Source organism: Ochotona princeps, chromosome 4, assembly GCF_030435755.1.
Source record: "Ochotona princeps isolate mOchPri1 chromosome 4, mOchPri1.hap1, whole genome shotgun sequence".
Classification (NCBI taxonomy): Eukaryota; Metazoa; Chordata; class Mammalia; order Lagomorpha; family Ochotonidae; genus Ochotona; species Ochotona princeps.
This window is the reverse complement of record NC_080835.1, coordinates 66,292,133-66,304,857: the sequence shown is the minus strand read 5'-3', so window position 1 is coordinate 66,304,857 and position 12,725 is coordinate 66,292,133. Positions and strand designations below refer to the sequence as shown.

The following is a 12,725-nucleotide window of genomic DNA, read 5'->3' as shown; positions in this document are numbered from 1 at the left end:
AGCAAAAGTGATGACCCACATCCTATCTGGCTCATTTACTTCAGGTGACACAATTCTGACTGTAAACTTAAAAGTCCAGCAGACTTGTCCTCTGTGGGTCCCAAACCTGCTGCACATAAATAAGCAATGGAAAAGAGCTTCCAAGAGAAGCTTTAGACAATTAGGATCAAGAGCCTGAAGTATCCATTTGAAGGTTGAAGAGAAGATGAAGCTCATCTTTGCTGGTATAATACTAAAGGCAAAGCACTACTCAAGCAATGGATACCACGAGATGCAAGCAGTCCAGAGTCAAGGCAAAAGCGGATAGGCAAAGAGAAAAAGGCATGGCAACTGTTTTTTAGAAATTCTGAAAGTTTATTAACCACTGTTGACTTTTCAAGGCAAAAGAACAATAACATTGTCTTACAATGAGATTTCTAGAGAAACGTTAGCCAAAACTTGAACTGAAAAACACCTGGGAAGGTTTTACCAGAGAATCATTTTTTTAATGTGCCTGACTACTACTCTTATCAAGCAGAAGTTTTGACGGGAAATCATTAGGCATCCAACCTACAGTCCTGAAGTGGCAGCTTCTCATTTGTTTGTTTTCTACTTTAAAAATATATTTAAAAGGCATTGGTTTTTGTTCAGTTCATAATGTAAAAAAGATGGCATCGACATGGTGAAGTTTCCAGAATTCTCAGTTTTTAAAGGATGGATGAAATGGACCTTGGCATGATTACTTGTGTCTTGAACTTGATAGAGCTTGGTTGATAAAGCTTTTTCTTAATTAACTTCATATTTTCATTCCATTTTCTACATGAATATGGCCATTATGATTCTTTCTGATTGACACGCCACATCGATTCAGCACACACTGTCTAAGGTATCCTCTCAAGCGACTTCCCTCAACGTCCCTGCTGCAGCCTGCACGGTGAAGGCTGCAATAGAAATCTGTTTCTTCACTTCTTCCCAGGCCTTGGATTGGTCCTGTTTGTTTTCAATGTCAAACAGAGCATCATATATTCCTGGGAATGACACTCCTGCATACTTATTATGGCTGTTTGGAGCATAGATGATATGCCTGTGGATAAAATAGTTTGCTATTAGTTACCTAAATAAAAGGCAAGAGAAAAAATAAGAGCAGTCAATCATTCCTGGATAGCCTATTCATAACTTTATAATATGAATAATTCACTTATCAATTGAACTTGCAAGTTTAATTATTTTTAAAGATTAGACTATGAAGTATGTCCTGACTTTAAACAAATGTGTTGGTTAGCAATAACAACAATGATAGCAAAAATAGCTGGCTACCCACTATAGTCATGTCTGTTATTAAAAAATATTTATGATGTTTCTCATCTTAATATAAGATTTCTAAAATCTGAACTTTTTCTAATTTCACAAAGGAGGAAACTGAAGTTCAAATGGTTAAGTAGGTAAGCCATTAGTCTTGATACAATTTTGCAGATAAGTGCTGAAATCTTATATCATACTATGCCCTAAATTATAGTATGATATAATCATTGGTCCTGTATGTAAATCACCCTATTACTGTCTTGGCATTTTTCTGTTCTTTAAAAAAAAGATTCACTAAGATGCTAAAACAATTAGTTTAAAGCATGATGAATTATTAAAAATAGTTTTGCAATGTTCTATATGATCTAGATAGGAGGTTTCTGTTGCAAGGGTTACGCCAGTTCATGCAACAGTCCTGTCCAGGGAAGTTTCAAAGTGAAAAGAAATTTTTGTTTCCACCATAAATAAATAAATAACAACACTATGGAAAGGAATTAGATTTTTTCCCTTACCTGTAGAAAGGCCTGTCTGGTAACCCTAAAGGATCAATGAAGGCTCGTTCTAGGAACATTAGTTGATCATTCACAATTCTCAACAATATTGGGCTGTAAAAGGAAAATAGTTAAACCCTCAAGAAAGTGGATCTACTACTCAGAAAACTAAACACATAGAGCAAAACTAAACCTGCCAATATATTACATAGTGACCATATTTTTAAAACCTTTTGAATTAGGATTACACTGAGGCTTATTAAACCATACAAATAATTATGTGAGAAAATGATAGTAATATTTGTATTAAAATGATTACTGATAAAACTAAGATTATAAATATAAACAAGACTCTTTCACCCTTGGCGGACTCATAATCTACTCATACAAGTGATAATCCATTCACACTTAGGGATTTATCAAGTGATAGCCAATGGTGCTAATAATAATAAGAAGAATAATGATAATACTATTGAAGACAAAGTGTTGGTGAGCACACATTACTGTGTTTATCATGTCAACAATGATTGGAAGGCTGTGATACACCAAATCCTCACTGCTGTAACAGATCTCACATCACACAGGTTGGTGGTGGGTTTGTTATTACTAAAGGAAAGATTCAGTGTTACTGAAGTATTTTTTGGTTCTTAATCTTCTTATAATAAAACTTCAATAACAACTTTGCAAATCACTTCCTGTGTAACAGTTACTATTTTTTTTTAATTATTTATTATTTAACTTCAGTAATTATTTTAAATAGTTAGAAGCATGCTATTTTAATCTTCAGTTTCAGAGTGAAACATGAGGTCAATATAACGCTTACAACTGTGTTACAGAAATTAAGGAATAACTAAAGTACCCACCATTTAGATTTAAGCTAGTTTCAACATTTATTTAGTCTCATAGTTCGAGATTTTGCGGTAGTATGAACACAGCATAGATTTATCTGTTAACAGATCCCATAATGGACGGAGACAATTGGAGAGATAATTTCATTATGAATCTCATTCAAAATCATTGTTTCAAATGCAGACATTCTTGCTTGGATGCACACATACACTGTACAAACATGCATACCTACCCCTCCAGCAATCTGATCTCACGGCTACTACTGAAATCCCTCCAGTGTTTCCTGTACACTGAGGACTGTAACCCTAAGGAATAACAGCAGGCAAGTGTTCCGAGCACAAGATTTATGTCAAGATACTCTTTTCACTCCTGAAGCACGCCAAATTTTCTAGTGAGGACTTGAGGACAACTATTGTTTATCAATAATGTGAAAAATACAGAAAGACTCAGGAAAGCAAGAGACACATGTCCTAAGATAACTGTAATTAAAGCCATGAGACAGTTTGTCCAAAGTAGAAAACTTAGTAATTTTTGAAGATAGAAAACCAGCTTCACAGTCTCATATGTTGTTTAAGATTACCTTATCACAGAATTCTAATTTTTCATTTATTTCAATCCAAGGAAAATTTGGAAAAACAATTTGAGTGTAAAACAAAATTCTCCCATTTTCACTTAATTGAATTATACCTTATAATTATAAACTAATTATTTCATAGCCTTGGCTTACTCCTGACTTTATTGTATCTCATTATATTCCTTAAATTTATTAGTTTTAATGATGAGTTATGATTATATATATAACTAATTAATTTTGAAAGCAATTTCTTTTAGCATTAGATTTTTGTTATAATTCCATAATTCATAGTTTTTCTCAAGTCTTTTTCTTCCCAAATGAATATTTTTCCATCAAAAAATTGACAGAAATGGAAATACTAAGCCTAAGCATTAGAAGAAATTGATGAGTTTAGAAATATTTATCATTAAGTATTCATGGTTTTCAAAAATACTAAAACAATTAACAATACTACTGAAAAAGCATGAGAGTATTTGCTTAACTATAATGCCTATATGAGTGGATACAACTATGGTTTAAATTGCAATTAATTTGATAAAAAATAATAGTATTTGGGTTGATGAACTCTGTTAGTACACTGTAATATTTTACTGTATGTTTATTTACAGGTGATACTTCTTTATGAATTGTTTATCATATCTATCACCAATATTTGTAACTTCATTCCTTTGGAATTTATCAATTAAAAAAATTTTTAAACGTGGGCCCGGGGACCCAGCACAGTAGCCTAGCGGCTAAAGTCCTCGCCTAGCATGTGCCAGGATTTCATATGGGTGCTGATTCTAATCCTGGTGGCCCCAATTCCCATCCAGCTCCCTCTCTGTGGCCTGGGAAAGCAGTCAAGAATGGCCAGACGCCTTGGGATCTACACCGGTATAGGGGGACTTGGAAGATTCTCTGGGCTCCTGGCTCAGCTCAAGCCATTGTGGCCATTTGAGGATTAAGCTAGGGAATTAGAGATCTCTCTCACTGTTTCTCCTTCTGTCTGTGAATGTGCCTTTGCAATAAAAATAAATAAATCCTTTTTAAAAAAAATATTTTAAATGTTTATTACCCCATTTCCATATAGACTGGTACAGAAGTTTTCAATTCCTTTTTCTTCAGAGTGTTAATTTTTCATATTCCAAACAATATTACTATTCTTTGAAAGGCAGAATTACAGAGAAAGAGAGCAAAGGATAGAAACAAGGAGTTCTGCCACCACATGCTGGTTTACTTCCCAAATGGCAGGAACAGCTGGTGTGGGGCTAGTACAAAGCTGGAAATTAGGAGATCTTTCAGATCTCCCACTTGGGTTCGATCTTGCGCTGCTTTCTTGAGTGTCTTAGTAGGCAGTTAGATTGGGAGTGAAGCAGCTGGGACTTGAACTGGCACCCATATGAAATGCTGACACTGTAGGCAGTGGCTTATGCCTCTATGCCACAGCACGGACCCATTTCCAACATTGCTTTTTAACTTGGTATCTCTGTTTCAAGAGATTTCCATTTTAATAAATAATTCCTCCTGTTCTTATTGTTTGTTTGCATATAATGTAAAGCAGATTCTGAGTTTAATTTTTTTCTCTTTTGCTAAAATGTCAATTTTTGTATTGAGTAAGTCTTTCTCCATTGATGTTTGCTGTACCCTTCTTTACAAAGCTTGTTTCCACTTCAATATCATGGTTTTTATTTCTGGATATTTATTGTTATCCTTTTGTGTATTCCTGCATCAGTTACCTTGGATTTTGTTTTTGTGTTATGACACCATGTTTGCTCAGCTTCACAATTCTATTTAAATTTCTTTTTCCTCAATCATTGGGGGAAACATTTTGTTCTTAAAATCTGTCCATGTCAAGCATTACATGCATAATTAATCTGAAATGTATATAATAGTTACAAAAACTGACAGCCCCACAATATTTACTACTCTGGATAAACATTATTTCAGCAGCTGGATATGGAAAGGAGGAATAGAGGTAATGATCTCATGAGGCAGAAAGATGAGCTCTGGGAATTATGGGATTTAGTTGACGTATGCTGTAAAGAACCTGAAGAAATATAACACGAAACTGGGAAAAGGTAGGGTCCTGTAACAGAGCCCTCAGTACTCAGGTGAGTGGGTATGATATAAGAAATCGGTTAGCAGGAAGGAGGCAAACTGCTGAGCACAAAGCTTCCACTCAGTGTCAGAAACTGGCCTTTGAGAGGCATGGCAACGCAGAGTAGGCTGCATTAGAGTGGAGAGCAGAAAACAGCCGAAAGTTTCTAAGGACGTTTCTGTGATAGAGATGCCATTTAGCACTCCCTTTGAATATTCACGTGTCCCTACTGCAGAAATAAATACACAAAACATACTTGCTTTTGTCCAAGTCCTGGAGTCTCTCATTGAATTTAGAAGCAATTTCTGTAAAATTGTTTACTGCAGAAAAAAGCGAATCTGAAACATAAATTTGGATCATCAAAAACTTTTAGAATCTAACTTCTCCCATCCAAGCACTTCCCAAGAATGCTTAGCTTTTGATAACTGACTACATCAGACATGTTCTATCATTCAAGAAAAGGGAATTATAACAGAGAGCCACCCTGCTTTGTGTTTTACAAAGTATTTCTATTCCATGTATTTTAAAATATGAGTATTTAGGGACTGAAAGATAGATTTACAAACATAAGCAGTATGTTTAATCAAATGTAATTGCAAACATTATAAATGATTGAAGTATCGCCAATTACATTTTAGCGATTAACAGAAATACACAGAACATTTTGGAAAGAGGAAGTATAACATACCAAAGGATACGCCATATGTTTTCATTTCCTCCGGATGTTGCATTGAAATATTGTAGATTGTGTCAGCATAACTTTTTAAAGCTACAGCATAATCCCGACAGTCAAAAGGGAGCACTAAAGAGTTGGCTAGTTCAAACACGAGGCCTCCACGAACCTGGGCCACCGTGGCGTGATACTTAAATGTTGGGTCATAAAATTTTTCCACCAACTCATATGTTTCATAGACACTGTGGTACAGTGGATAGCTGCTGAATTTGTAGACATCCTAGAAAATAACAAAATATATCTTTTGTACATTTACTTATATTATTTATAAATACAATGTTTTCTATTATGATAAAAAGCATTGTACTGCATTTAACCATATTTATTGTGTGTTGCTGGTTTATGACTTTTGAAATCATTTTTAAAGAGCTTATTTTGTTAAAGAATTAAAAAGAGCTTACTTTGTTATTGATATAGAATAATTGTTTATATAGTTCAAGGGAATCTACAATTTACCTAACAGGGTTTAAATTTCATCTTCAGGAATTGCCATAAAAATGTGGAAAGTCATTTGATCTTTTTTGCTACAGCTCTCTCATATATAAAATATGGACAGTATTAATATCTACCCTCATCATCACTCCCTGTCTAGCCCTGCCAAAAACCCTACTCCAACCATAGGGGATTAAAGACTTTCTATGTGGAAAAGTAACAAATTCAAGAATTAGGAAAAGTAACAAATTCAAGAGTTAAAGACCTGCAGAGATTTAGCGTGAGCTCATTCCGTTTCCTCTACTGCATTATTCCCATGGTGATATCCTTGAGTAAAGCTTTCCTCTTCACTTTGACAAGTGTCAAAATATATTTTCTTTAACAATACAAAGCTGAAAAATTAGAAGTTGAAGCAATTTTCATCTATCTGATGAGCAGAAATCAGGTCTGGGATAAGGACAGAAATGAGATGAGAAGCCTTTGTTTTGAACTGGCAGCTTTTACCAAACTAAGTGGTATTTTATGAACTATAAGTCACTTCATCTGAAATGAAAGCTAAAGAAATTATTATCAATAACAATAATAGAAAAGGACTTCCATTTTGTTCTCTGTGCATTATGCCTTCTGTTATTTGTTCAGTGGTTGAGGTTGTAATAAATAAAAATCCAAATATCCGTAGTTGTTGATATCAACTTACATTGAAAGAAGAGCCATTAGTAATTCTTACAATTCTAATTTAAATGAGCAAAAAATGTTGTGATTTTGATAAAACCAAAAGTATAAGTGGACAAATGGAAGCTCAAGTTTTGTCCTGGTGACAAAAGGCACTTGGATATAGGACTTCTAGTATTAGATGCAGGAAGTATCGCACGCATGAGCAACACCCAAACACTGAGATTTCTTCCTTCTGCTCTCAAAATCCTCCAGTCTCCTAGTGCTGCCATCTTATACTCCAGTAGAACTACTTGCTGAATCTAGATATATTCATAAACAATCTTGAAAATTGATTGAGATAGACTTACCCAATTCTTAGTATAACGTGCTCTACCTGCAGCAATGCCGAGTCTTTGGAAAAAGACCTCAAAGTCATTACCAGATCCCAACTTGCTAATGCTGTTAGGGAAAAATAACAGCATTATTGCCATGTAATTTCTTAATCAAATACAGATTTACAATCAATTAAACAAAACTCTGTTTTTACTACCATAAATATAATGTTAAACATACACACCTTGGCAGCAAAACTCAGAGTAATATTAATTTTGAACATAAAATATCATTGCTATGACATCTTTGTGTTAGGGTGTCTATTTTGTGTCACACTATAAGAAAGACTTAAAGTTGAAAAATATTTTTATAAATTGTATCATTTTATTTATCACCTACATTTGCTACTAATGATAAAATGAACAGAAGAAATTATTTTCAGGTGATTCAGATGTAAATTCTTGAATTTTAAGATATTCTGACTATTTAAATCCATTTAGAAGATAAAAGTACACATTCTTCCTCCTTAGCATTTAGAAATATAGCCAATGCTGAAGTAGTGCTTTATTTTTTTTAGAAAAGTGAAGGTATTTGTTCACCAATGTTCAGATAAAAGAATAACTAAGGACAGATATATGAGGGAGTTACTTTCCACCATTATGTTTACAATAATCTTTTTGTGTCAGATCTATTACTTATTCTAATAAGAATCATTTTCAGTGGTTATAGAGTTCACTTTAAAACATAAATGATGTTTAATTTATGAACCTAAGCAATAGTTTTTCTTTACTAGATATTAGACTATGTCAGAGCATTTTGAAAGTTAATTAATTAATCAAACAAAATATTTTTTTATTTTCAAAATGATACCACACTGCAATAGCATTCAAGTTTTCTTCCTTTACCTGGGCCTGTCAGTGAATTCATATGAAGGACTTTTCTCATACCAGCTTTCATAAAGAGATTTTCCTTCAAAGCCTTCGTCAGGACTTTGCAGCTACATACATCAAAAGGAAACAGAAAACACTTACAAACCAGAGGATCACAGGGTGAATGGGCAAACCATAGTTCAGCAAAACAGAAACAGTCAGCCATGTTAGTTGTCAAGATGTGACAGTGAATTTCTGGCAATAGGGAAAATGTTCATGCTATTATATAGAGGCGTAATTGCATTATACATGAAATACATAAGAAAAGAGGTCACACCAGATCATTACCAAACCACTACCTTGAGGTGATTGAGCATATTGAGTGATTTTTTTCCTAGTTTTCTAAATTGAAGGAAGCCTCTCTCAAAACCATAGATTTCTCCTCCCCTTAAGGAAAATGGAGGCAAGACATTTTCCTTTCTGACATGCTGTAGGAATTCAACCCCATGACACAACCAGGTTCAATGCCTTTTTATTGTTGTCAGAATTTAGGTAGCCTTGAGTACTCTGCTATGGTTAGATCTGAGAAGGGAGCTTTGGTGCTCTGTGTATAGCCGAAGGACTACAGATAACAATAATATTACATACAGCCACACATACATTGAAAGACTTGAAAAGAGGATTTTGAACATTTTCAACATTAAAGTGATAAAAAATGTTTAAGGTTAATAGGTATGCTTATCCTGATTTGAGCATAACACAACGTATTCATTTATAAGGTATCACATGGTACCATTAATTTGTACAAGTATTATTTGTCAGTGGAAAATTTCTTTCTTTTTTTTTTTTAAAATACTGAACAATTTTTTAAAGATTTATTTTATTTTTATTACAAAGTCAGATATACTGAGAGGAGGAGAGATAGAGAGGAAGTGGAGCAGCTGGGATTAGAACCAGCGGCCATATGGGATCAAGGCGAGGACCTTAGCCACTAGGCCACGTTGCTGAGCCCATCAGTGGAAAATTTCTAAAAGAAGTAATTGAGCTGTTACTCTGGTTGAGTGGAGCCAGTGGACCGAAACTTGGCAGAAAGGAAACACCTTACGGAGTCTCACCTATCTTTAGTGCAAAGATCATTTGACCATCTAACTTAGCATTTGGTGTTTTTATAATACTCCATCTCAGTCATGTAGAGACTAACTCTTTATGTGTCCTGAATTAATTGATATGATTATTTTTATAGTATAAACCAGTAATAAAAACTAAAGGATCCTGCTGTAAGACCAGGTCTCTGCGTTGTGGGAAGTGAAGACACATAGTATGTCTCTACCCCCAAATAAAAAAAGGAATCCCAATGAAACTGTTAATCACACCTTTACAATTTGATACCATTGTCTACACCTACAATGTCATGATACACTTAAGCAGAAGAATGTTGGATTTCTGACTGTAGCTGAAAGGCAATACTGTTGTCATAACATGGGGGAAACAATAGGGCGTGGAGAGAATGGAAAGGGATAAAAGTGAGGAAAAGGGGGGCAAATCCCTACACTTACAAAACTGTGTCATGAAAAATAATAACAATAGAAAAGACCAAATCTTGTTTCAGTCACTGTTCAAGTTTGTGACTTCAGTACTTGATGTTCAGGGAGTTCAGTTAACACCTTTTCAAAAGCAGAGTGGCAAAATTAATGCTAAACAAAGCTGCCACACAGGGATAACGGGCGAACTGAAGTAGTATATGTTAAAACCGTACAGTTCCATATGTTTTGTGGATTAATATTTGTCATGTGATAAAAGATAAAACATAACATATGAACAGTGTTTAAGATAACAACGAAACCTCAAGGAAGCATCATTTCTAGAACTTTGATTTTTCTAAATTAAATGTGATTCCTTTTACCTCTTTTGTTAGATTGTATACCAAACTGTACATCAGTGGTGTACAATCCACTCTCAGAGTGTAGTTTCCTAAAAGATAAAGAGAGGATAGATTGGCTTAACAGCATTTCTTTCTCTTTTTATTTTATTCGAAGACGACTGCAAACTTCCTTAGCCAGAATGATCTTTTTAAAATCTAAATTCAGTGTAAACACTCCTGTGGCTCTCCATCTCACTCTATAAAACCCATCGTCTTCATCATGGCATGGGGCATACAGTGTCACATAGGAAGCAATCACGCATCACCTCCAACAAGTCTTCATTTCCCACTTCACCCAAAAACAACTTCCTCAGTTGTCTTTGTACACTCAGCCTAGAATAGTATTCTGTACTATATTTGCAATTCCTAATCTTCCTCTGGCCTGATGTGAGACTTTTGCTGCCTCCATAACTAACGTAGAATGTACTCTCTATCCTAGCAACTTGCTCCCCTGAATTTGGCCTTTTTTTTTATCCACGATACTCACCTAGAACATCTTAGTATGTATATTTTCTTACAAAAGACCCTCTCACCAGACCATAATTTCCAGTGTCAGCTGTTCTGAAATTTGCTGCCACATCCCCAGTGAATAGAACAATCCTCACGCTTCATGTTTACACAACAAACTCTTGTGAAAAATGGATCTGCAAGCCAGCTATCCACTAACCTGGTTCTGAACAGACATCACAGAGTCCTCTTTACTCAGGAATTAGATCAGCAGGTGTGAGTCAAGTGAAGCCATATGGGAGGAGTGTTCTTGGGAAGCCATAGGCACATAGGGAATGGTGGCTAACTCAAAAACGGGTTCTGGAGCAGGAAATGTTAAACAGACAAGAGGGAGCCTCAAATTCAGTTTTCTAGAACTGAGAGACAGCTGGGCCAAAAATAAATGGCATTTGCAACTAAGGGACAAACATGATTAAAAAAAAAAAAAAGATGGCAAGCAGCTCTTAATCTGCATCTTAAGATCCATGTCTGGAAACAGCAAAATTTGAAGCTTTACAACTGGTCACCACAATTATTTATGAAACTTAAGGAGTTGATTTGAGAATTCTAAACTTCACCTGGAGAAAAAAAATGTACAGATGGTCTTATTTACTTAGTAGACAGCAAGAGGGAACTCCTGTCTGCTGCTTTATACACAGATGCCTGCAATGGTCAACTCTGGGCCAGGCTGAGGCCAGGAACCCAGAACACAGTCCAGGTCCTCTGCGTGCCTAGTAGGGACCAATGACAACTCATTGCCTCTTGTCTCCTGGGGACATAAGCTTTACCACTAGACCAAACCATGCACTCCATCAGCCAATGCAATTTTTGAGACAGTTGTTTTGGCAGCTTTTATTTTAATTTAAATATACATATCTCAAAAACAATCATATTTGAAACTTTCTACGTCCCTTCACCCTACATAGAAAAAGCAGGCAAATAAAGCAATATTTAATACAGCAAACTGCAGCAATTTGATCATAGTAAGAGAACTGATACATAGTTTGTTCTATTGAATATATTGTAGAAATTTCTGTTGTTGTTTGGTCTTTCATTTATGTTTAAAGCATATTGCCATAGGATGTGTATTTTTCATGTGTTGATGTGAATAATATTTTGCTAAATTAAAAAGCTAAGTTGCAGTATCATTTTAGCTGTAATATGACACCCAAAGCCTGTGTAAGGTACTGAGAGGCAACAGTGTAAAGTTAGAAGGACCAAGTTTAGACAGATTTACTTGATTTGAGTCTAAACTCAACTCTTCAGTGCTGTTGTGACCTCAGGGAAGTCTCTTAACTTCTCTGAGCCTGTTTCTTCCACAGAACAGAGATAATATAGATACATACATCACAAGGCCTACTGTGAGTATTAAACAAACACATCCATTATAAGGCACTTAACATTGTCACATGGGTGTACTTTGTGCAAACAGAATTGTATAAAGGTAAGTCAACATGATGTTATCGTCCCAAATTGAAGACAGCAGTAGCTTTGGAGAGGGGATTAAATTTGAGAGCAAGTTGTGTGAGGAGTCTGCACTACTTGTAAATGTTCATCTTATCGAAAATTCCAAAGCATGATTAATTTTATTATTTGTGAAATGAATATTTAACAAAATGGTAAAAGAAAACCAAAATGTGTGTCCCAATCATATTCCTTCCAAATTAAACACTGATAGTAAAAAAAAAAAAAAAAACCATTAGATTTTTCAAAATACTTGAGAAATCAAATCCTTAAAAAAAAACCTTATCACTAAAAGTGAACATTATTCCACATTTAGAGAATGTATGCTTGAAATTTTCATTGTGATAAACATATATTATCTAATCATATGTTTCAAAGAAAAGTAATAATAGTAATCAAAGATAACATTTGTGAATATTTACTTTGCAAGGCACAAGTCTGGGAAGTTTGCAAATGCTAACTTGTTTTGCCTTGACAAGAACCTTGGAGACAGGTGCTCTTAGTAACTCTATTTGCAATACTGAGACACAGAAACTAGTAACTTTCTTTCATAGCACCAGC

At 34.8% G+C, this 12,725-nt stretch overlaps 1 protein-coding gene across 2 annotated transcripts in view; it reads right to left on the bottom strand.

The window, feature by feature from the left end:
* Nucleotides 1-331: 331 nt before the first annotated feature.
* FOLH1 (folate hydrolase 1) overlaps nt 332-12,725 on the bottom strand; it is a 155,769-nt gene continuing 143,375 nt past the window's right edge. For both annotated transcript variants that reach the window (XM_058663718.1, XM_058663717.1), the window contains 7 exons: nt 10,197-10,264; nt 8,330-8,421; nt 7,460-7,550; nt 5,961-6,225; nt 5,529-5,610; nt 1,794-1,886; nt 332-1,063 (listed from right to left, as the gene is read on the bottom strand). In XM_058663718.1, coding sequence (XP_058519701.1) covers nt 874-1,063; nt 1,794-1,886; nt 5,529-5,610; nt 5,961-6,225; nt 7,460-7,550; nt 8,330-8,421; nt 10,197-10,264 — 881 coding nt within the window. In that variant the 3' untranslated portion in view covers nt 332-873. The remainder of the gene's footprint in view (nt 1,064-1,793; nt 1,887-5,528; nt 5,611-5,960; nt 6,226-7,459; nt 7,551-8,329; nt 8,422-10,196; nt 10,265-12,725) is intronic.